This window comes from Chaetodon auriga, chromosome 16 (genome assembly GCF_051107435.1).
Source record: "Chaetodon auriga isolate fChaAug3 chromosome 16, fChaAug3.hap1, whole genome shotgun sequence".
Lineage (NCBI taxonomy): Eukaryota > Metazoa > Chordata > Actinopteri > Chaetodontiformes > Chaetodontidae > Chaetodon > Chaetodon auriga.
In genome coordinates, this window is record NC_135089.1 from 19,500,335 (window position 1) to 19,524,498 (window position 24,164).

At 42.6% G+C, this 24,164-nt stretch overlaps 2 protein-coding genes across 2 annotated transcripts; both read right to left on the reverse strand.

Annotated features, from left to right (window-relative positions):
* Positions 1-671: 671 nt before the first annotated feature.
* LOC143334372 (von Willebrand factor C domain-containing protein 2-like) lies at positions 672-7,073 on the reverse strand. Its single transcript, XM_076753148.1, has 3 exons — positions 6,507-7,073; positions 4,773-4,902; positions 672-1,446 (listed from the first exon to the last, which is right to left on the reverse strand). The coding sequence occupies exons 1-3, from the start codon at positions 6,894-6,896 to the stop codon at positions 1,205-1,207; spliced, it is 762 nt and encodes a 253-aa protein (XP_076609263.1). The 5' UTR covers positions 6,897-7,073; the 3' UTR covers positions 672-1,204.
* A 1,673-nt stretch (positions 7,074-8,746) lies between these two features.
* On the reverse strand, positions 8,747-18,391 carry LOC143334032 (SWI/SNF-related matrix-associated actin-dependent regulator of chromatin subfamily E member 1-like). Its single transcript, XM_076752519.1, has 11 exons — positions 18,330-18,391; positions 17,672-17,729; positions 16,983-17,026; positions 16,108-16,206; positions 13,926-14,018; positions 12,867-12,998; positions 12,262-12,433; positions 11,968-12,140; positions 11,707-11,808; positions 11,302-11,566; positions 8,747-11,119 (listed from the first exon to the last, which is right to left on the reverse strand). Exons 2-11 carry the CDS (start codon positions 17,676-17,678, stop codon positions 10,758-10,760), a joined length of 1,449 nt encoding a protein of 482 aa, XP_076608634.1. The 5' UTR covers positions 17,679-17,729; positions 18,330-18,391; the 3' UTR covers positions 8,747-10,757.
* Positions 18,392-24,164: the final 5,773 nt, after the last annotated feature.

The following is a 24,164-nucleotide window of genomic DNA, read 5'->3' on the forward strand; positions in this document are numbered from 1 at the left end:
AGCAGGGTCGTAGGACTGGAGGAGAAGGGGCACTGATTATACAGGCCCCACATGTGAGGAGGGCCTACAAAGATATTAGAATGAACAGCCATGGATGTGGGGAGGGGCTCATAGAGAGTGCTTATGTACAAGGTCCAAAATATGTGCTATGCCCCTGGTATATATCAATATTATATACAGTTTGTATATATCATATGTAAGTCCAGGTAGTGTGTGAATCATCCATTTTTCTGCTTACACAGTCATTCTCATCACTGTGTGTGTGTGTGTGTGTGTGTGTCTGTGTGTGTGTGTGTGTGTGTGTGTGTGTGTGTGTGTGTGTGTGTGTGTGTCTGGTCTACTTGGACATCTCCGGACTCCCTCTGCTTACAGACGGAAACCAGCAGGTCCATGGAGGGGAACCAGGCTGCCACCTGCGCCCAACACTTGTTTTCCCTCTGTGGCTTACTGTAAATCACCAATACGTTCATCTCACATATCCTGGCACTCCTTGACTCCGTACATATTCCCCAGTGGAATGATGGGTAAAGGAGAATCAAGTATGTAGAGAGATAGATTGTAGATTTGTGCAGGAAGAGAAAAGCTGAGAAAAACTTTCCCTAACAGCAGTGAGTGAGTATTTATCCAGACAAATGTGGCCTTGTTGATTTTTTAATGCATGTATGTATCTCTTTTATCAAATCAATTAATTGTAAGTCAATAAAATGTCAACTGCTCATCTCAAATTCTCATTAAATTGAATAATGACTGCGGTGTAATCCTTAAGGGTAACTGCGCCCATCAAAGTACGTCTATTGTAAATGTTTGCTTTTGCCACTGACAGAGTCAGATTGTTATTATGTCTGACATTATGGAAAGATCCCTGCAGAGACAGACCTTTTAGTTCTAGAGTATCCCTTTTGTTTAACCAGAAACTGTCACATTGCCTGTTCAAAGCCAGACTCCTTTGAAAAAAACTGTCATTTTACCTCAAAACAGAGTTGTAGCATTGAACTAATTATTTCAACAAATAATTCATTTTGCCAGTTGCACCCCTCAGTTCCCTCTTTACCCTCAACCACAACCAATGAAAGAACAGCTCTGCCTGGATAATGTGCAGGGTGGTTGGTGCTGAGAGTAGAGAAGGAACTTCAGATAAAGTCAGAGTTTCTGTGGACCTGCAGAGTGGCTCTGCATCTATGAGGCATTTATTTGACTCTCCATTTCAAGGTATCACATCCAGTCTGGGAATGAAGGGACTCCCCCCTCTCCTCCTGCTGTCCTCATCCCCGGGGGGCTCGGTGCGGGCGCTGGGTGTCAGGCTGGGCTGGGGGCGCTGCTCGCAGGTGGCCTGGGGATGGGTGTGCCATGTCCCGTCCCGGTAGGTGCAGAAGCAGACCGTCTGCTCATCGATGTTCACCCGCTCCCCCGCTGGGATCACCCTGTTCCCAGCAAAGCAGTTGGGACCTAAAGCGACAGGATGGACAGTACAGGGGCAAGTTGCTCACACAAAATCTTTCCTTTTGAAGCAGTACTTTGCCAGAGAGTCAAGTGTCCTGATTGATATTAAAGTTCTAGAAGTGTCTTACTTACTTTTCCTTAAAGGAAGAATTCAACATTTTGGGAAATAATATTTATTTCCTCTCTTGCTGTTAGATGAGATGACACCACTCTCATGTCTATATGGTAAATATTAAGCTAACTGTAGCAGGCTCTTAGCTTAGCTTAGCTTAGCTTAGCATATAGATCAGAAACAAGGGGAAACAGCTAGCCTGGCTCTGCCCACTGGCACCTATACCTGCCCACCAGCACCGCTAAAGATCACTAATTAACAGTTAACAATTAAAGTTTTAGAATGACAAATTGATTGATTTTACAAGGGCTGTTTGCCAGACTAATTCATGGCATGGGGCAGTTGCCAGGCAACCAATAGATGTGTTAGCATTTAGCTCAAAGCACTGCTGTGCTTAAGTACAGCCTCACATAGCATCTCTGCAGTTCCCCTAACTTCTTCAACAGAGACTCTTTCAGATCATTATTTTGGCTTAACGTCACGCCACTTTAAAGTTTTGGTTCAGTCTCACGGATCTCATCGTTGTCGTTTCACCACAGCAGACCACTGTTTTAGCTTAAAGCTCTTAAAACCAACTGTATGCTACCTGCCTTCTCTAAATTGCATGCAGGGAAAGTTATCGACTACGTGGTGAACATGGTGGAGCATTTATTAGCTGAAGAGGAGTTGGTGAAGACCAAAACCAGATCTAAAAGCGTGATTATTCATCCGATGGCAGAAACACCACTCAAAATAAATGCTAATGTTGCTCTGTGACAGGATGTATAAATAGGAATCTGTTGGGTAACAAGTTTGCCATATTGAATTATTAGATAATAGCGTGTCAGTGTTGTGTTTACAGCATGTTTCTGCTGCCCCCAAGTGGCCAAAAACATCCATGAATTTAAATAAGGCTTGAGGCTGCATCCCCAACCACAGACGAGAAGTCTGTCTTCAATTCTGGTTCAGCTTCATTATGAAATAGCATCATTGATGTGTTTGTGATATAAATACAGGTGGGCGATACAACACGGGCAGCACATAGAAAAAGCCACAGACACTGACTTTCATGTACGGTAAAATTAAACTTTCTCCTCCTCTGCAATGTCAAATATGATATTTTCGGTAAGGCCGTTATATGTTTTCGGCCTGGACATACTCGAGACTACGCCAGCAAAAAATGTAAACAGCCTGCTTTTGATACCATTAACATCCCTCGTTCACAGATGGGGGTTCCTTTATTTGGCAGCTACCTGTGAAACAATTACCGACGCCAGCAGCAGGAGGACAGGAAGTACAGTTCATCTGATGCCAGATTCAACTGTGTTCGATAAAACACAGCTGACGTGAGGGAATTTGGCAGCAGCGGGAAGAAAGAAAAAAAAAAACAAACAAAAAAAAAAACAGTGACGCAACAAATCAAACCATCTGTCCCGCTGTCTGAAATAGAAACTACAACTTAACTACAAGTGCCTCAAAAGCAGCAAGGTAACTGAGAGGCAGATCGCGTTCGTGCGGTTCTCTTTTGTAGGTGGTCGTGATGAATCGAGTAAATAACGCTTTTGATTGTTTAGCTGCTTTGGCTTGCTATTTTATTCTACAAAAAAGCAATACATAATACAAGAGTTTTTATTATTCCTGCTGCTATTCCTGGGTGACACACACACACACACACACACACACACACACACACACACACACACAAATCCCACCAATGTTAGAAAGGGACTTAAATGCCAGTGGCGATGAAAGCATACATGACATAACAGGGATGGCTGTGTAAGCTGCAGGGTGTGGGAGGTGACGTAACTGGTGCTGCTTCTGAGAGCTGCAGGAAGAACACACACTGCTGCAGTGACGGCCCTCTAATAATGTGTGTAACACATGCAGGGGTCATGAGCTTCAGCATGTGTGTGTGTGTGTGTGTGTGTGTGTGTGTGTGTGTGCGTGTGTGTCTGTGTCACCCACTCCCCTCTGTGCTGCTGCGTGGGTGACTTGTCCACATGAATGAAACTGCTGCCAATTAAAAGGTTGTGAGTGGGAAACCCTCAAGCTGGTCGTGCAGGATATATGCAAGGTAAAATAGGACTGCGTGTTTTCAGTTTGTTTAAGGAAATAAACTTTATTCTGATATCTGAAAGTTCTTGGTTTATCAGAATTATACGTTTCTCTGTTTTGCTGCCTGCACTCAACATAATACATTTAAAATATGCAGTTTAAATATGATTTAAAGCGTCTTCTTCAAATCACGAGTTCCAGTAGTCAAAAGTTGTGATGGCAGCTACTAAGATCTGCTATGCTGATTAGCTTTAAATCAGAAGTCAGTTCACCCAAATGGTCAGTTTTGTTTTGGATGTAGCTAATGCTAAGAGAATCCCACCAGCTAGCTTTCACGTGCTTTGGCTGTCCGGCGAGCCTGCAGTTTGAGTCCACGCTGTGCATTTACTGCAGCGTGTAGCAACACAAAACAAGCATGCAGAAACTTCACAGCAGAGTGCACTTGCTGCAGTTTGCTTTTTGCCTTGCAAAATGGGTGTTAGCATGCAAAAGAGGGCAACGGATGTTCAGTCTGAGATGCCAACAAATCTCCTGACAACTAAAAGCAACCAACAACACTTTCTGACTTCCCAAATCCGCCTGTCACTCAGTGCCAAGCCCACTGGTTCCTGCTAACAGCTAGCTCTGTAGTTTTTAGCAAAACTTATGGAAACTGGACGAAATGGTGCTTTTGTTGGGAGAAATTTGGGGCAGCAGGACAGTGTATGTGGGATTGAATCAACATAAATTCAGTGTGTGTGTTTTCATGGTAATGAAGGCACATGCAGTGGTGTGACTCATTAATATGTTTTTCATAGTTTCTGGAAATCAAAGTGGTTTATCACTTTTTTTAGTGTGAAAATGCTCAGTATTTTTATGGCAATCTCCAAGTTAGGAGACACCAAAAGGCTTGTTGGGTGTCCAAAATGGGAAGAGTACATCCTCTTGGGAGCATTTCTGAATTTAGTAACTTTCATCACAGTGTAGCTGTTACAGTAGTTTGAATAGCCTCTATGTGGCTGGAAAAGATGGCTTGAGTAAAAATCAAAGGGTGTTACAATGCATTTTTCATAAAATGTACCTCTGTGGACAATGAATCTCCACAGCCAATTAAAGAGACATCCTGAAATAAGTTTTACAGACACTGTGTCATGGAGTGAAGAGAAAGTACGTGCATGGAAACCCAGCGCTGACCGAGTCTTACCGGTCTTACAGATGGGGCAGCAGTGGTTGGGTTCATAGGTGGGGTTGACGCAGTGAGGGGCGGGGCAGTCCGAAATGCTGCAGTACACCTCTCTGTTTGCCTCGCAGCGGCACCGCTCACACCTGGACAACTAGAAAACACGGACAGTTTCAATTAATTCATCATTAATTGTGACCATTTGGAGTCATTACAGTAAACAAATGAGAGCATGGCGGAGATGATTGGTCGGCTCAATCCCACTGGTGTGTCACAGAGGATGAGGAAGGCTAAACCTTTACGCCACATGCACATGCGCAGGCAGTCAGTGTCCAACAACCACACACAAAGACAGCTGACCTGTTTCCAGTGTTAATGGACTGGTTGGATGCACTTTGTCTGATACACCATCTGTTACATAAAACACAGTCAATACCTGTCCTCCCACTGCTCAGTCCCCACTGAGCACATGGCTGCACGACAGTATGGAAGCTGTTTGTTGACAACAGCAACAAATCAGACAGCCATGTTCTTTAATATTAAATATTAAACATCTTAGAACTCACAAACACATTCAGATTAAGCATACTGCACATTTTGTCACTGTCAGTCCAGCTCTGCACATGTCATCTAGAGGAAAGGAAAGTGACAGCAGCAGTGTGTAAGTGCAGATGTGCGGCGTCTTGCCTATAGGTGGTGCAGGTCTGAATCTGGAAGCACTAAAGCACATTGAATGCAGATCTGTTTCGACCTCAGTCTGACCGTCAATACGGTCTAAATCTGAGCTCCACATGAGGTATCCCAGATCAATCTTTTCGCATTCATGGAAACAACCCATTGCCTGGAATGGTCCAATATTCACTCTACTTTTAGCCCTGTTTTGGTTTCCACTAACTCCTGAGAATTGTCTGACTCTTTGGCTGCTTGTTCACCAGCAGTCTGTGTGCCGTTTCGCACTGGGCAGGTTATAATTCTGTGGGCTTGTTGTGACAAAAAAAAGCATTTCACAGTGTATCATCAGTTTCACATGTGGTATATGTGTCACAAAGTGTACATAGATACATGAGTTATTTACCTTTACTGTGGCCCTGTCTCATGGGGAGGTCCTGTGTCAAATCAATATGATCTTTATTATTTTTGTTGATATTTTGCATGTACAGTATGGTAAATATTCCTTCACAAAACTGTTAAAATAATATACGACCACACCAAACCTGGAGCTACTGTTCATCATGGCTGGTTTACAGGTCGACTGTACTGAAGCTGCATGTGTGGCCTGCTGTGTGCACCATGCCTTTAAGCTGAGTACACAAACAATGCACAGGGTGGGAAGAGGGGAAGCCCCTGGGTCAATCCAGCAATGACAATGTGCAAATATTCTATTTTCCATAGCCTATATGAACATAATGATGATTTACTGCCACAATATCAGTGTTTATATACCATGGTCACTGCTGGGGTACCAAACACCTTTAAGTTTATGTGGGAATAATGTGTCATGCAAACAAATGAAGTAAACAAACAAACAAACAAACAAACAAACAAACAAACAAACAAACAAACATATCAGTAGAGTGGATGACATGAGCTCACTGTGTAGGCCTACATGTAAACTTCCAAAGCATAATTATTCTGTATTATAGGCTAGATAGGTGATGTGCGTAAATGCGGTCACAGAGCTGCATCCTCATGAAAAGCAGCTGCAGCTGTGTGAACTTGTGGATGGGACGGCGGAGTACAAGTTCGGATCTTTCTCACCCTGAACTCCTCCAGGAGCCGGTACGTTCTGCCTCCGTAGACACAGACCCGGGCCACAGCCTCGCACACCGGACAGCATTCCTTATACCTGATCCGCGTGCACCGGGGGTGGATGCGTGGACACTTGGGTCGGACGCACACGGGACCGTCCACGGTGCACGTGCACGGACACGCCGTGCGGCTCGGGTAATAAACCTCTCCGATGCCGTAAACAAACCCGTGGTCGTCGATGCACCACTTTCCCCGGTAGTCCCCAAACTCGTAGTCCAAGTCGGTTTTGGAGGAGTACTCCGCCGCCACCGCGAGCTCCGGGACGCGCCCCGGACCGAGAGGCAGCAGCAGCACGAGCGCGACGGAGAGGCAGCTGAGCGCGCGTTGCCGCTGGCTCATGGTGACACACACTGACCATCTGCGCGTCTGCGGCGCGGCTGCGCTCCGGTGAGCCTCTCCTCCTCCGTCCGCCCGTGACGCCGATACATGCGCGTCAGTCCGGAGAGCCGCTGAAATGCCGCCCAGGCGTCAGCCAGGAGCCACCAGGAGCCTCTTCAGTGAGTCTGAATCTGACACATCGGAATGACTTTAAGAACTTTATAAACCGAAAAAAAGAAACTCACCTGAAAATCTGTCGGTCTTAATGCCGAAGAGATTCAATACTGTGAAGAAAATTGTTTCATTTCATGTATTAATTAAACTGACAAGACAGAAATATCAGAATGCATGAAAGGAGTAAAAAGGGATTCTGCTGGATTTTAAGAAGACTCAAAGGGCTTATAAAGAGCACCAAAACAAAACAAAACAAAACAAAACAAAACAAACATAAACAATACGATAATTAATTAATAAAAAAAAAAAACAATTTGGCACAACATATACACGAACAAAGGTCAAAAATAAAAACAGCCAATCTGCAGATATGACATGGAACTGTAAGGTGAAAGTCTTTTAACTCACCAAATGAGCTTTAAGTGTGTGAGAGGAGGGTTGTGATGCTGAGCTCCCATATGTCTGACAGAGAGCTGCACGAGGTGATTCTGAATACTGGAAGATGCAAATGATTTACACATCTGGGTTTATGGATGAATTCTGTCAGGAAAATAAAATGTATGAAACGTCTGAAGTGAAAGAAAATTTGAGCTGTGCAGTGAGTCTGACAAATCTGAAAGAAAGGCAGCAAAACGTCTTCTGTGGGTCCCCAAAGAAGACAAAACCAACATAAACAAACCACACAAAGCTAACAGAAACTTTTTCTTCATATGTGTTGTAAGATTTTGTGCAGTGTCCTACCTCAAGCACACACAACTGTATCACTATCAAAGCCAGCTGGCCAAAACAGGAAACCGCCCCACAGTTCCAGACCCCCAGGGGCCCCAAATTTACCTCAAACTCACTGAACAGTTTTGGAGTTTTGGATGTGTGAATAAAGGAGCTGCTCACAGTTAGGGTCCATAAAGGGGCCCAACAGCAGCTTTTAGAGTGTTTATACCATTGATCTCAGCAACCACAGCTGAATTGTCACATTTCCTCTCTTCCAACCACGAGTGACTAATGTGAGCAGAAGTGCAATTAGGAATGATGTGTGGTGCATCTCCTGGGAGCCCCCTGGTGGCCAGGAGGCTCCAAGCAGAGGCTGTAGTCCCCTCAGCCTGTCCTGGGCCTCTGACAGTTGGGGGAACATGAAAGAAATGAATTGAGTAATTTTTTCAAACAAAGTATGATGAGGCTTCATTTTATCTCATCATATATTAAGTTTCTTTTTATACTTTCCACAGTTGACATTTATCATATAAACTACAGATATTAGTGCATATTATATCAAATTTCTATCATACAAAAATATGTACATTTGGACACAGATGCATAATATTATCTATTAGCTAGATTGCTTTTTAGTATATTGTATTGTATAGCAGTGTACTGCTTCCACCATGACAAAAAATAGCTGTCTCACAGGAAACTGTTCTCCTTTTATCATGTTATGACATTTTGTCACTTTGTTATATCAAGAAACCTTCAATTCATTTCTCAAAACCAACCAATCAAACTTTAACATATTTCATGGTTTAACTTCTGTTATTCGTTGTTGGTCTTTTTTTTACTTCAATGGTTTTGTCATTTTACTGGTCATTACTGATGTTTGTTATCTGACATCTATTATTTGTTACACTCACGTTTTTTGGAGTTTTGCTTGTTTGCACTGAAACCTGAAGTTGTAAAATGAGGAGAAAATATTTCAAAAAAGGTCAAAGACTGAGAATCATTTTTATTTGGATAGTTAAGGTCAGACAGTATAAAAGAAAGATGCAAAAAACAGAGGCATATTACTAAAAACAGTCCAATTCAAGTAAGAAAACAGTCCTTTAAATGCACAAGTGACCGAGGTTAGGTTTGGATGAGGGTAGCATGTGCATTTCTCTGCTGAAGTTAAATGCTTGTGGTGGTCTATAGGAGGAGAGTAGTCTTTAAAAAAAAAACAGCCTCAATTTGTAGAGAAGCTCTTACAGATTAAATGCTAATTGAGTAGGTGTCAGTTCATTCTACACAAATGTGAATACAGGGGAACAAACATCCAAGCCCACTTTTTACTCATTTCATCATCCACACATTTTGAAAAGCATCTTGGAGACATGCCCACCATTTCATTTTTTTTTTGTGTGTGTGTGTGTGTGTGTGTTTCTTGCGCACAGCCTGCGTTTTGTCCTCCACTTTTTACACTTCACATATTACTTATCAGCAGCCTCAACTCTTCGACGAAGACTTCAGAAGTTGTTCCAATGCTTGCAGGATTATAGTAAGCATTTGGTACAGCATGCACAATGTGGGCGCACATCGAATTAAAATGTGCCTTCATCCATGCTAACTACAGACGAGGAAACAATCTGCTCGACCACGAGGTGTGTCGTCCATCAGGCTGAAACCTCTGTGAAATGGCGCCTGATTCAAGAGTACAGGTTTTTATAAGAAGGCTGATTTTGATTATATTTGTCTAAAAGGTTCCACTAGATCTCTAAAAACACAAAGCAGAGTAACAGTAGTAGTTTTGAAAAACACACAAATTGATGAACTACAAAATTCTGAGGTTTTACATGGGGGGTGGGAGGGGGGAGGTTGAGGTCCTTTCATGTGAGGTTGCCCTTTATCACCAGAACACAGTACACTGAGCGTTCAGACAAGTCATACTCTAGATGTCAATTATGTGATGTACCAGAACCCCCTTGAGTTTGCAGCTGTGGTCTTATTTAAGAAAAATATAAGGGCTGGTTTAAAGGTTTATACATCAAAACTGAGCAATGTACAAGTATGGAACTCAAACGATTCAGCCAAATCCAACAGTACAAAGTCTACACAGTGGGAGTTATCTGAGGTTTGTACTTAGACTATGTGTGGAAATGAAAACCAGCCGTCAGCATGCCCTCTCACACCAGCAGCTCCCGAAAGCACTGTCTCCTGATGTCAGTGAACATCACTGAGTTTATTGTGTTGGACAGTTCAAGATGCCACCATGGGCTCTGGGAAGTGATTGATTGATAAATGTTCACAATTTGGCATTTTAAAGCCTAATTTGATTAATAGATAATGAAAATAATCAGTTATGATGCTGTTGATAATTAGTTTGGATCTTTTGGTCTATAACCTGGGTCAAAGGTCAGCTTTACTGCAGTGAATGTGGACCAGCTAACTGCAAATGCGTCTGAGGATTAATGGATGATTTTGGACAGTAAACTGGAGCAGACAGCCGTAACAGTGACGTGACATTGAGCTAAAAACCTGTATATGACATCCTAGCATCCAGTGGAGGTTATTGCTGACACAAGCAGCCCCCAGGTGTCCTGTGGTTGTCTTATACTTGAAATCCATCATGCGACTTGATGAGATGACTGGAGCACAAACTGGGTCGAGTCAACGGCTGTACTCTTTGGTGACATTTCAATTCACTCGCTCTCATCATCAAACCAGGCATGCCGAGTCAATTTAAAGGAACCGTAGGCAGACTTGAGTGAAACCTCATCTGTGTTTGGTCCAGCTATAGGAGGCTGGCTGATGAAATCCCTACACCACTCTTGTGTGAAACACATATTAACTATTTATTGACCATACTATTAGACCCTCAACCATTCAACACTTTGCATTCACAAAATATCTGTTATGATAGAGCCGCCATACCAGTCCTGCAGCTCCAGCCAGGAGAGGAATACAGGAGAGCTGCAGCACAGGGGGGACTTCTACCGCTACCACTGTGTATCCAGCTGACCATTACATATCATACTGTTGGCTGCCCTGGCTGGGGGGTAGTAGTGGTGGTGGTGGAGGGGCTGGTTCTTCTGAGGCAGGGGGAGGAGGCGGCGCTGCGGCCACATTAGGATTAGCTGCACTGGTGTTGGTTTCCTGGGCAGCTGGGGGTTCGGGGGCTGCTGCTCCAGGAGTGCTGTCTGAGGAAGGAGGGGGCATGCTGCTGCTGTTGCTGTCATCACTGGGGGCACTGCTGCTAGGAGTGCTGCTCTCCCTGGGGGGCTCAGCAGGAGGGGTTGCTTTATCAGAGGCAGAGGAGGGGGGGTCAGATGGAGGAGGTGGAGCAGCCTGGCGGTCTGAGGGAGGCTCCGCAGGTGCCGCCTCGTCTGGGGAGGGAATGGGGAACATATTTGCTTTAGACCAAATGAATATTGGAAGTCAATTTTTCACCTCACAGGAGTAGAACCAGTTCCTACGACACTTTCTGCACAGCCTTCTCGACAGCGTGAAAAAAAGCGCTTCACAAAATGAGTTTGACAGAAAACCGGTTTCTAAACACTGTAGGTACCTGTCTCCATTGGTGTGGGTTTGTCCTCCTCTTTGGTCCCTGAGGTGGGGTTAGCTGTGCTGCTAGCATTAGCACTGCTCTGCTCTGCAGGTTTGTTTCCAGCAGCCTCCTGTTGCTGCTGCTGTTGAGCCTGCTGAGCAGCTTTCTCCGCCTGCTCGGCCGCCTCGCGCTCTCTCTCCTCCGCCCGGCGCCTGGCTGCCTCTTCGGCAGCAGCCATGTCTGCTGCTAACTTGTCCATGTCCACCTCCACCTTCTGACTGCACAGCTGGAGACACAGGAAACACCTTCCATTTACAAATGAACCTCAGATTGTTTCGTGTGGTTGCACATTATTGCAAATTCATGTGTGAACCTCATCATTACTTCTCATTCAGCTGTCTTTAGGTACATAAAGTACTGCTGTACCCGTTTGAGTTCAGTGTTGAACAAGTCTGTGGTCTCCAGGAAGCGTCTTTTCTTGTCTTGGTGCCGATCCTCAATCTGCAGAAGTTCTGCCTCCAGCTTCCTCTGAAACACACAAGAGAGACAGGTGAAACTGTCTCTGAGGTTCATTAGTGCACAGGACAACACTCTCCAATCACAAAGCTTGTTCAGATACGAAAAAAAAACCCTGTGCTCACATATTCTCGGGACCCTGATGGCAGAGAATATGACCGTTCAACCCACCTGGTGCACCATGAGGGACTGGACCTGCCTCTTAAGGACCTGCATGCGAGCTGTGGTGACCACTGAGCGGACATCAGGCACCACAATCTCACTGAGGATGTCACTGATGAGCCGGTGGTTCCTCTGGAAGCGAGCGGCTGCTGTGTGCTTCACCGAAAAACCGTCGTCATAGTCTGGATGGAGGAAATACAAGACACATAACTGCTTTAATGCACTGGATCTCACTTCTAGTCATGGTTTTAAGCCATTATTAAACATCCTGATTGATGCACTTCATCCATATGTAACGCTCACCATCAGGGTCTTCAGCGGGCTGAATGCTCATGTATGGCTCTCCTTTGTCCATACGACTCTGCCTCTGTCTGCTCTCCTCCTCCATCGCGGCCTCGGCCCGGTTCTTAGCATTGACGTAGGCCAGGTAGGCTGGTGAGTTGTGGTACGCTTTCAACGAGTCGTTGTACTCAATCTGAGACGGAGCGAGAAGAAGCGAATAATAAGATGAGCAAGATGATATGACAGGACAGGTCTGGCCCTTTACTGTTATGACTGCTTGTGTTGTTATAATTTCAAAATAAGGGCTCATTGTTATTCAAGATAACCTAATATAACAAATTCATCCTCCAGTATACATTGACAGAGCCACATCAGCAGGATCGTGTATTAGCAAAGCAGCATTTGAATAACAGGGCATCACGAGATGAAAGGACACTACAGCCTTCTGCTGTCAGAATCCAGTGCAGACTAGGGTTGGCTGGTATGACAGCATACACCACAGGAGCTATGCGTTCAGACGTATTTACACACTGTCATTCACAGTGTGTGCACTGCTGCCCTGCTACACAGTGAGCGAGTGGGCGTGTTGAGCCAAAGCAGTCATGAGGATACTTCAGTTGGCTCACCTTCTCAGCTTCGTACTCGTTCAGGTAGTCCTGTTTCTCCTCATCAGTCAGGTCCCTCCACATCCCTCCGATAATCTTTCCAATCTCCCACAGCTTCAGGTCCGGGTTGGACGCCTTCACTTGGTCCCATACCTTGTACGTGCACACAAACACAAAACACAAGCAATGGCCCACACGCATGCACGCACGCGCACACACACACACACAAACACACAAAATTAACATATGGTCATTTCAGGGTAGCTGTGGTTAATGGTAAATTAGATTACTACGAGGCTGTGTAGGAAATAAAGGTGGAAAGGTGAAAAGTAAAAAACTAGTTCTAAGATAACTCATCTATAGGACAGAATTATTTTTAATAACTGAAATTAAATTATGGTGGCTTGGAGAGCTCAGCAAACTTCAGCTTAAGATAGACAAGCACATTGAGAAAACATCTTCAGTTTGTGTTCAGTGTGTGTGCTATTTGCAGCTCGTTTCTGTGTTCGGTTGTGCTTTCTCACTATGTATTGTGTGCATTGGCGTCAAATTAATAGATGTTTTCCTAATCTGCCTGTGTTTGGACTATTTGCATGCATCTTCTTAAGCTGCAGTGCGCTGAGCTCTCGGGGCACCTACATCAGGACCACCTTCATCAAGCGTTACAAAACGATTGGATGGAATGGAATGAGTTATTTTTAAAAGACACAATGATCAGTTTTGTGGCGGAGAGAATTTTTAGAGTAGATTTAGTCTTCATGAATTGTTTAATGTTAAAAATTTCAGCTCGTAAACTAAAGAAGCAGCAAAGCAACAAGCACAAAAGGGGGGAAATGAAGGCAGCTGCAGATCATGCTCGCAGAAGGAAACTCAAAGACATGCTGTAAATTTTCTTTATCATTGACAAACACTGGAGCTACTGTAAGTCAATGGGATAACGGAGTGGAGAGTCTCCACTAGGTGGTTGAGGTGGTGGTGAAGGCGTCATGGCTTGGCTGTTTCCCACCCTAAAACCCCTGCAACTTTTCAGGGGATGGGAGGACAAGCAGTAAAAGCAGACACCGTGGATGGGTGTCTTACCTTCCTGCTTACCTTCCGGCTGTACCGCATGTAAGGCATCAGTGGCTTGTCTGGTGGTTTGGGAGGCTTTGGGACGGTGATACCTGAGGAGTTCTGTGGAAGGAATAGAGGGAGGGAGAGAGAGAGGAGGGGGGACAAAGAAGAGGAGAAAAGTGAATGAGGAGATGGAAGGGGTAGACAAAGGTTTACAGATAGAAAAAAAGAGACAATAGAAAGTCATAAAACATCAGCTGATTACAGCCTGATCATGGTGAAGCTCGTGTAAAGGCAAAATAACAGGTGTACATGTAAAGATGACACTATAGCTGTCCCTAAATGCTGGATGAATGCATTTATGGTGCATGTTAATTCATTTACATGCACATATGGACATAAATGCTGGAATTGTTCCATCCATAAACGTTCTTTGTGCAAAGCATTGCTTTTCAGTGCACCACCGTTTAGAGAAATGTGAAAAAAATGGCCATTTCCATGTAACAGTCTATACAGAAAATACGTCAGGATCCCTTTTCTTTGCTTTTTGGACCATCTAGTGACAAATCAAATGGCTGTTCAGAAGTGTCTTAAAAACAGTAGAAGTGATCCCACTGAGGTGTGGGTGGTGGGTCTACAAGGAGGCATTCACAGGCCAACACACCTGTTTTCTGTGTAAGCCCTCACGCACACTCGCACACCAGTGGAATCTTTGCAAGGTGACACAGAAATTGTCCTATTTCCCAACAGAACACTAGTTATTGCCTGAAAGATTCATTTAGCACAAGAAAATGCAGAAGCACACTAACACGGGGGTGGCATTTTGCATCTTGTGCCTTACAAGCAGAACCCACACAAAGAAACGTACAATTCATGCATTCATCAAGTGAAAAACAGGAAATGTATAGCCTGATGTTACCCTACTGTGTTCTCAAAGCTTTAAAAAGGGAAAATAGATTGGTAAAACATCAATCACAAGGATTGATTAAGTTTCCTCCAGTCATTTACAAGTTTCCACAGTTGTTTTTGTTTGTGAACTGAATGAAGCAAAAAAGGTTTGGTGCAACTGGTTAAAAAAGAAAATGTCTCAATGACTTACAATTAGCGTGGCACTGAAAACAACCAATAACTAAAGTTCAATACTTTGTAAGTTAGCTACTAGGTGAGACAGATTTTTGGTGCAACGTTTGTGATGTTCAGTCAAATGGTCTCAGTGACTAGAAGTCAAACAGAACTGTCCGCCTCATGTCCTGAGCTCAACTGTGGCATACTTCACTACGTGACTGGGGAAATGATGGTGACTGTTTCAAAAAGAAACTGCGGGAGCTGTAAATGATCCACTCATATAAAACTGAACTCCTTTTTCCCATTTAAAACCCAAATCAATATGATCATCATCTCAGGCCCTCAATATTTGACTTGTCCCCCCCCATACTTTTTCTCTCACCACCTATTTTCTTGTCACTAGCTCTTTTTCATGAGTAACTTGGGTTGCAAAGGGTTGGAACATTTGCAGAAAATTAAATAATTTATTTATTAAGCTTGGGAATGTTGGAATTTTCCAAAATAAAAATTGGACTCTTTCATAGCAAACTTATTTGAGATGGGGAGACTAAAAAAACAAAACAATACTAGGTCTTCTGGCATGTTTTGGTTAAAAGTGTGCCCATTTCATTCAGCAACACACTCTTCCATCATATGACCAGATCCTTCTATTCGGCATCCCACTGAACAGGAATTCAGTCAAATTACAACCGTACTGCCAACACTACTGCACTGTCTGAGCAAAAGGACTGCAGGCTTTCAATCAAAACTCTGTTCCTGAAGTGAACATATTTAGATTTTTTCATGGCAAGGTGAAGCAAAGTTCACTTTAGGACGTGTTAATAATAATTAATCTTCTGCTCATTTTTACTAGATAGCTGTTACCATGTGGGAAAAAGCTAAATACAGGCTGTGCTATAACCCCTTTAGTTCCATTTTATTCTCAATATTCCCCACAAAGTCCTGTTAATTACCATGGAAAATTTCCCACCTCCTGCATTCCCAGACTTTTACAACCCTATTATCATCATCATCAGCCTGTGTGTGCATTAGCTCCACTTTCTAAGTTTTTTTTATCCTATTTCTTTCCACTTTTCCCCATATCTATGCACTTCTCTATTTTTTTTTGTTTTTTTCTTTCCAAATCCCTCCATCAATTCATTACCCTGCTGGAGCCTCCGGAGCTCCCTCCCAGCCGGAGGTTGTTGTAGGCCAGATGGCTGTAAGGGTTGTAGCCCACAAACCCTGGGGTGGAAGGCATTTGCTGATGGAAGACAAATGAGACAAAACACGAATGAGAAATGGCTCACAAACAAGAGGAGGAAGAGGGATAAACATAAATAAGTGAAAAGGGGGGAAAACATGAAAATATATGTATTTTGTTTTGCTTGTTTGTTTTTCATGATGTCATCATGCAAGGCAAAAAAAGGCAACTGGCCAGCAGGCTGGTATTCAGAATGAGTGCACATGTAAATGCTGCATGTAAACCAGGACCTTGGAACAAACTCAGATCATCCCCTATCAAGCACAAGTTGCATTTATTTAGCCATGTGACCACACCATTGCATTTCAACTTTACACAATGCTGCCCCCTGCTACTGAATGTAAGGAAACGAAAGGTATCAAAACAAGCATGTCGATTTGATAACTGTAGACATGTGTTAAACTCTCGGATTTCAAGTTGAAAAGCTCTTAAATCAGATTTCAAAACAAACTTGTTCCCCAGCAGCAATAACGCTTGGTAAAAGCACATGAGGCACAATGACCCCTTCTGTGCAAGACCTTCAATAAGTGGTGGTATGACAGGAAAAAGCTGGAGTGAGAGCAATGATGGAGAGCTGAACACATTTGTGGCAACCTCCATATTCAGACAGAGAGAGAGAGAGAGAGATTAAATGAAAGTAATCTAAAATGTGGAGAAAGAGGGAGTAAACCAGCAAGGAGAGGGTAAAGGAGCCGGAAAGAGTGCACAGTATTAACGTGGCCCTCTGGTCATGAAACAGTAAATGCTGAGGTTGCAACTGAGAGATGGACACTTACTGTTGTGGGGGCAGGGGGAGGGGGAGGCGCATAAGATGGTCGTTCTGTCCATCAAAGAAAAAGAAGAAAAAATGTTAGTCATCTATTACAACAAGACAATGTGTAGGGTTTATGCACATTTATGTTCAAGTATCTGTTCTGATATTTCTTTTTCCTCATAATATTGCTTTACAATGAACCCCAACCCCAAATGATTCAAAGAGCCCTGATTTGTATATTATTCAATACAAAGTTTATGTTTAAAAAAACATCCATAGTAATGTTGACTGCTTTATATTGAAAATAATTCTACAGGTACAATAGCAATTTGAAATGTTTTTTCTCATACTGATAAATTCAAATATATCTTTGAAATGTCAATCTAAATACATCTATCTCTTATCAACTCTAAACCCAATACTGCTAACTGCTTCAGGCAGATTGTCAGTATCTTGTTGTTGGCCCACACACAACCATCACATCTGAAAAACACTTGTGAAAAGACGGGACAGTGATGTTAAGCCATCACCCCCCAGTACCCAAACAAAGACGGCATATTTAACTGGTCAAGTACACAGTGGTGGTCACGAACAAACCTATTTCATAAGCTCCTTGCTCTAATTATAAGAACAACATCATCACCAACATTAAAACACCAATGAAGTGATTTGTGGTTGGGACTATGAATAATTACGTGTGTGTTTACTTACTTGACATCGTGGCTGGAGATCGGGCTAAGGAGAGCAAGCTATTTCCATATTGATTAACCTGGATAAGAAAGCATAACAAAATATAGATGCATTAAAAAACATATAACCCCACAAATCAGCTCAGCTACAATGGCTCTGCTGTCGCAATCAATCGTTTGGTAGAGAAGTACCAAAAACACGCCGGTAAATGACTGAAAATTGCTAACGCCGATAAGCATTGCTGGCAACAATGGCTGACGGGACTTAAAAGCTAGCGAGCTAACATTAACGAGTCTGGCCTTCTAGCCAAACCGGGTAATACATAGAGACGATTTGCCCGATTAAAATATTTACGCTGGTATGTATACCTCGCTGGATGTCGAAGAAATTTGCCTCTAAAAGCCAACACACGCACAAAACACGCGTTTCGGCAAATCACTTCTCACTTCTGAAGAGTGCGACTCTTACACGTTTGAATAAAGCTAGCTGTTTTAGCTAGGCTAACGGTAACGGACAACACAAGCTCCCGCTTCCTCCTAGCAACACGGGGTAATGAGCTACACCGACTAGCTTGTGGTAAAGTGAAAACGTTTTAAGTCGTTCTTCCTTCAGCGGTACACAATGCTTAAAATGTGACATTTTCAAGTCATTTTGCTGAAAACAACGTAAACACACTCACTGAGTCCTCCTTTGTTCCCTCTGTAGGGCCGCTTGTTCCGCTTTTCGCATTCAGACCGGAAATGTAATTTCTTATCTTTAGGCAGACGGGAAGGATGTTTTCAAAATAAAAGCGCCATTACTACGAATTCACAGCTGCGGGACAGTTGCTTCAATAAATAGTGTACCTCAGTAGAGTAATACCAGGTTCCTACATACGCAATATTCCAAAATTAGTGAAACTTTTTAGAGAAAAGTTGAGTTATTGAGAATTCAGTGTGTGTGATCAACAACCAGTAGTTATTTGGCAGAAATATGCAGGGCAAAAATGCTATTCTCACCATTGCAAATGGCTCTCTCAAACCCAAAATTAAAATGTAACAGCAAACATCGGATTTTACAAGGGAAAACATGGTCCCACACCAGTGACCCATGTCTCAGTACGAATCTGTTTGATTTGACAACAAGAGCTTTGTTAAATGCACGTGTTCAGACAAAACCATGCACACAGTATAGAATAAACATTGAAGCAAATGTCATTAGAAGTGTGCTAATTGGTTTTAATGCCACGAAATGCAAATTGCACCCTGTTGACAATGTGCAGAGAGCAAAATCATATTCTTTCCTGATATGACACAAAGTTAAGGTTATGAAGAGCTCCTGCTTATGCAGCAATGGATAATAAAATTGACATTATGTTTCATAGACCTAAGATTATGCTTTGTTGATCACATTTAGTTGAAGTGTGAAGTTTACACACAGCTTGGCAAAATACATTTGAAGTCAATTCACAACACAATCCTAACCACTTCCCAAACTATAGTTTGTTAACATGTAATCTGTGGAGTGTTTAGAAAATGAGTTTTAATGGCTTCAAATTAAGTGTATGTAAACTTCACACTTCAACTGTAGGTAACACATGGAGATGGCAAAGCTGCGTCACTCGTTGCTTTCCTTGGCTTAAGCTTCTTCCAAGAATGTGTGTATGCAAAGATCTCTACCAGTTTGTAAGATTTGCAAAACTTAAATTTGCAAAATTAAACCTTTTCCAAGACAAACACACACTAAATGGAGGCTGGCCTTAAAGAGGAAAAAATCCTGGTTTTTGATGACCATGTTTTCTATAAGCCAGAAACATTTTGTGGGTCTGATAAATTTTCAATAATTATGTATTACACAGTGTTGGAGCATGCATCAGTGGTTGTCCAGTACATTCTGGGGGTTAATATCCCTGCTGAATGAAAGAGAATATGGTTCCAAAAGTACACAGATATGTATTCATTAACAGCTTGTACTGGTTTATACCTCTCTGATTGTTAGGACAAAGTGTTGTGATATATTTCCTCTAGTTTATTATCTTTCTTATTTTCATTGAAGCTTATTGTGTAGGACATACTTTCTATCATTTGCCATTTTCAGTTGTATCAGGCGTCCGGGTGCAAATTAGCTGTCATGCTAACAAGGCAGATTTACGTTGGTGTTGTTAAATGTTGGTTCTGATCAACATGCACTGTCCCATATAAAATTATTAAACACACGTCATCAACCCACCGCACTGAAGGCACGCACACGTTTTGGACAATATCTTCCAAAAATTATTCATAGAAGGAGAAACTGATCCAATCTGCCACAGAGATTGACTCGGATGATAATTCTGTAACGTTTATTCTTCGTTAATATCAGCTGTTTTAGAGCTCCACAGTGCTGCTCGCTTGCTGAAATGACCTTCTGCACTTCTGCTTCATGCTTTCATCCAAACTCGATTCTCAACATGCAAATGTTGGCAGCTCCACTGTAAACATTAACAGTGACTGATTGACTCTTCATTACTATCTGTTGCTATCATTTGGGTATTTTATTGTGTTTTTATAGGAAAGTAACCAATAAAATAATTGGGCTCATTATTGGAATTCTCCATTGAGGGAAAGTGGAGTTAAAGCCATTGTTTGTGTTACAATGTAAATAATACATTCATTCATGTCTTTGCATAGAGTGCAAATTAGGGATTATGATAAAGGAACCATGAAAGCAAACAACTTTGCTTTCTATGCACTCTGTGTTCACTCTCACAGCACAGGCACACAGGTAAGACATCACTTCTTTGACAAAATATGGATTTCATTTGACTAGCTTCTGATAATATTGGTCATATGATGGAAATGTGTAATGCTGACAAAGTGAAGTTTTGTATATAAAATGAAAATTGCATGTCATTCAAATTCCAGCAGAGCTTCGGGGCAAAGTATTGCATGTTGTGTACACATCATGAATATTCTGAGGTTGTCAGTTCAAAGTCGTTGGGGTGTGTTGGATAGCTAATTAACATTAAACAAAGCTCCAGATGTGAAACAGAAGACATCAAATTCAAATTGTTTGAAACTTGACCATGTAATACACAAATCTACAAATTCAGACTGAATGTTACTGACAGAATGATGTTCATGGACTACATGAGCTGTGCTTTTTTGCAACCCAAACTCTAACAGAGAATCTAGACGTTTCTTGTCCTCACAAAACAATTGCTGTGATGCACAGCTGTGATGTTTTCTAACTGAAAGAAAAAGAAGATGATTTTCTTTTTGCCATTTTCATTATTAGAGTACTTGTGTGTATTGTAGCTCAAGGTCTTTCTACTAATTATTACAATGTATGGAGCAGTTTCATGAAACAGCTTTGCTTTTGAGAGAGAGTTGTTCTAGACTTATATCCTAATATTCGCGATCTATCTTAAAAATATAACATAATTCTCCATTCATCTTCACTCCGTCATTGCTACTGTGAGAAACATGGTTCTAACGTACAGTACAGACAGCTGGGCCAGCATGTGCTCGACAAGAATGGGCACATCAGAAACAGCTCAATACAGGGTCTCTTTGGGGCTCTGTTGACCAGCGAATGTGACTTTAGTAAACAACTTATGTTTGTTTGTTTGATTTAATTTGCCTTCACAATGACAGTTTACCTCCCTCAACTTTCCTGTGCCGCTGCTAATCCTGAACAGCACCTACCATCTGTAACAGCTGCACAAGTTCCGGATGGTCCAGGCATTGCTGCTTGCTCTTCCTCAGTTACAATGCTTTCATGCATCACCTCTTTTCCTGCCCTACCCACATAAAATTATTTGTGTTTAACTGATATTGTACATGAGAATTGCTGATAAGAGAAAAAAACATTGACAATAGAAAGCAAATGGAAACCTTTCCACACATGAAGAAGCGTGTACCTCAGTCAAGTCAGTGGGAAATATTTTTGTGCAGACAGGACATTCCTGCATATCTGCTGTTGAGAAATGAACAGTGTTAACAGTTCCTGTTGTTTAATACTATACAATATGCCCCCAAAAGCTTAAAATGAAAAATTCTTACATTTTCTGTCTTCAGACTCACTGCTATCCACATTAGCCAGGTTATGTCAACTAGACTTCTTGTCTGACAACAGACCAGGCTGAAGAAGTCACCTAAAACTAAACAAGTCCAGTTTTTTTTTTTTTTTTTTTACTGACTTTTATATATACAAATATTACAATCAAACAATTAGTTTGCAGTTGCTGATTTGCAGTGAGGCATGACCTAATAAATGTTCACACAATTTCTTAAATTGAACTGGCTTAATAATAAATGTACAGAGATGAGTTTGAAGAAATCTTTTGAAGTTTTAATTAGGTACCATCTGTTAAATTATAAAGTAACAGTGTTGTGCATTGCATAGTACTGCATATGCATGTATATGTACATATGTATTATGACTGAGCAACTGTCGACCTGTGTCGCCCTACCTACATATTTGTATAGCAGCCACTCACCAGTAACGGCCCCCAATTTTGGAAATAAGACTTTGAGGGCATCACATAACCGTAAGCAAAAAATGGATGCAAGTGTAAGCCTCTCTAAAAGAGAGTTAAAACTCATCATTCAAGTCAGAAATACCATTCATCACACTGCATGACAAACTAGAAAATCTTTACAATACAATACCTAAATAACTAATTTCTTGTAATTACCTCTTCGTGTGTGGTGCTTTCATGAGCAGTCCTACGGCCCAATCCTGCATGCATATGGACCATTTGCTCCCGCTCTTTTGGGGTTTTTCACAGTACTTTGGCACAAAGAGAAAGCCACATCAAGTGGCTTAAGTCTCTTGGCAGGAACGAGATCTGCTGCAGGAAAGCACCTCTTCTCTTCCCGCTCTTGGTGAAAAACCCCGGAAAGGACCTATAGAAAATAAGACTGTTAAACATGAACTACCACATCATCTGTTAACATTTTTCTAATTACCGGAGAACGTTATCACAAAAGGCGTATTTGAACATTGTCTTACATGACAGGTGAAAATAGAAGAATGTGGCACTGTCTTGCATACGCTCACCAGTTTCCTATAAAGTGCAATAGGCAATCATTTACACCTTCAAATCCCATTATATATATTTTTTCCTTTCATAAACAAATTTGTCATTAGCCTTTAGTGAAACAGGCCTTTATATATTTTACTGAATAGTCACAAAACATCAGATAAGTGATGGTCTCTCTGTCTTCAACACCATCGTCCCAACTCTGCTTCAGGAGAAGCTCTCCCAGCTGAGCGTGCCTGACTCCACCTGCAGGTGGATCACAGACTTCCTGTCTGACAGGAAACAGTGCGTGAAGCTGGGGAAACACTTCTCCGACGCTAAGACCATCAGCACCGGATCCCCCCAGGGCTGTGTTCTTTCTCCTCTGCTCTTCTCCCTGTACACGAACAGCTGCACCTCCAGTCACCAGTCTGTCAAGCTCCTGAAGTTTGCGGACGACACCACCCTCATCGGACTCATCTCTGATGGCGACGAGTCCGCCGACAGGTGGGAGGTTGACCATCTGGTGACCTGGTGCAATCAGAACAACCTGGAGCTCAATGCTCTAAAGACAGTGGAGATGGTTGTGGACTACAGGAAGAACTCAGCCTCACCAGCCCCCATCACCCTCTGTGACTCCACTATTGACACTGTGGAGTCTTTCCGCTTCCTGGGAACTATCATCTCCCAGGACCTCAAGTGGGAGCCGAACATCAGCTCCCTCATCAGGAAAGCACAGCAGAGGATGTTCTTCCTACGGCAGCTGAAGAAATTCAGCCTGCCAAAGACAATGATGGTGCACTTCTACACAGCCATCATCGAGTCCATCCTCACCTCCTCCATCACCATCTGGTACGCTGCTGCCACCGCCAAGGACAAGGGCAGACTGCAGCGTGTCATTCGGTCTGCAGAGAAGGTGATTGGCTGCAATCTACCATCTCTTCAGGACCTGTACGCCTCCAGGACCCTGAGGCGTGCAGAAAAGATTGTGGCTGATCCCTCTCACCCCGGACACAAACTCTTTGAGCCACTCCCCTCTGGCAGGAGGCTGCGGTCCATCAGGACCAAAACCTCACGCCACAAGAACAGTTTTTTCCCGTCTGCTGTCAGCCTTACCAACAAGGCCCGGAACCCCCCCTGACACTCTTCACATTCCACCTCGGACTTCATTCTGTCACATTGACTGATATAAATATAACTCTATGCGTTACATTAACGCTCAACTTGGACTTCTTTCTGAAAAACAGTACTGTGTTTCTAACAATAACAGACTTGTGTATATATATTTAAATTGTTATTTTTTATGCTCTTATTTTAGTAGATGTGTCATATTTTAGTAGATGTGTCATGCACCAATTTCACCAGAAAAAATTCCTCGTATGTGTAAAAGCATTCTTGGCAATAAAGCTTTTTCTGATTCTGATTCTGATTCTGATTCTGTCTCTGTTCTCTGCAGGATTGCATCCAAAAATATTTATTTATCATCAATACACGGCTCGCGGTAAAAGTAGGCGAGCCTCCTGAGCTCTA

Excerpts from the sequence above, each read along its gene's own strand:
- LOC143334372 (XM_076753148.1), bottom strand. The coding sequence starts at position 6,896 with ATGAGCCAGCGGCAACGCGCGCTCAGCTGCCTCTCCGTCGCGCTCGTG. Across the intron at positions 4,903-6,506 it reads GGCTCCTGGAGGAGTTCAGG|TTGTCCAGGTGTGAGCGGTG; the intron begins GTGAGAAAGATC and ends CGTGTTTTCTAG. Across the intron at positions 1,447-4,772 it reads CTGCCCCATCTGTAAGACCG|GTCCCAACTGCTTTGCTGGG; the intron begins GTAAGACTCGGT and ends CTGTCGCTTTAG.
- LOC143334032 (XM_076752519.1), bottom strand. Across the intron at positions 14,019-16,107 it reads GCTCCGGAGGCTCCAGCAGG|AACTCCTCAGGTATCACCGT; the intron begins GTAATGAATTGA and ends TTCCTTCCACAG. Across the intron at positions 11,120-11,301 it reads ACCCACACCAATGGAGACAG|ACGAGGCGGCACCTGCGGAG; the intron begins GTACCTACAGTG and ends TTCCCTCCCCAG.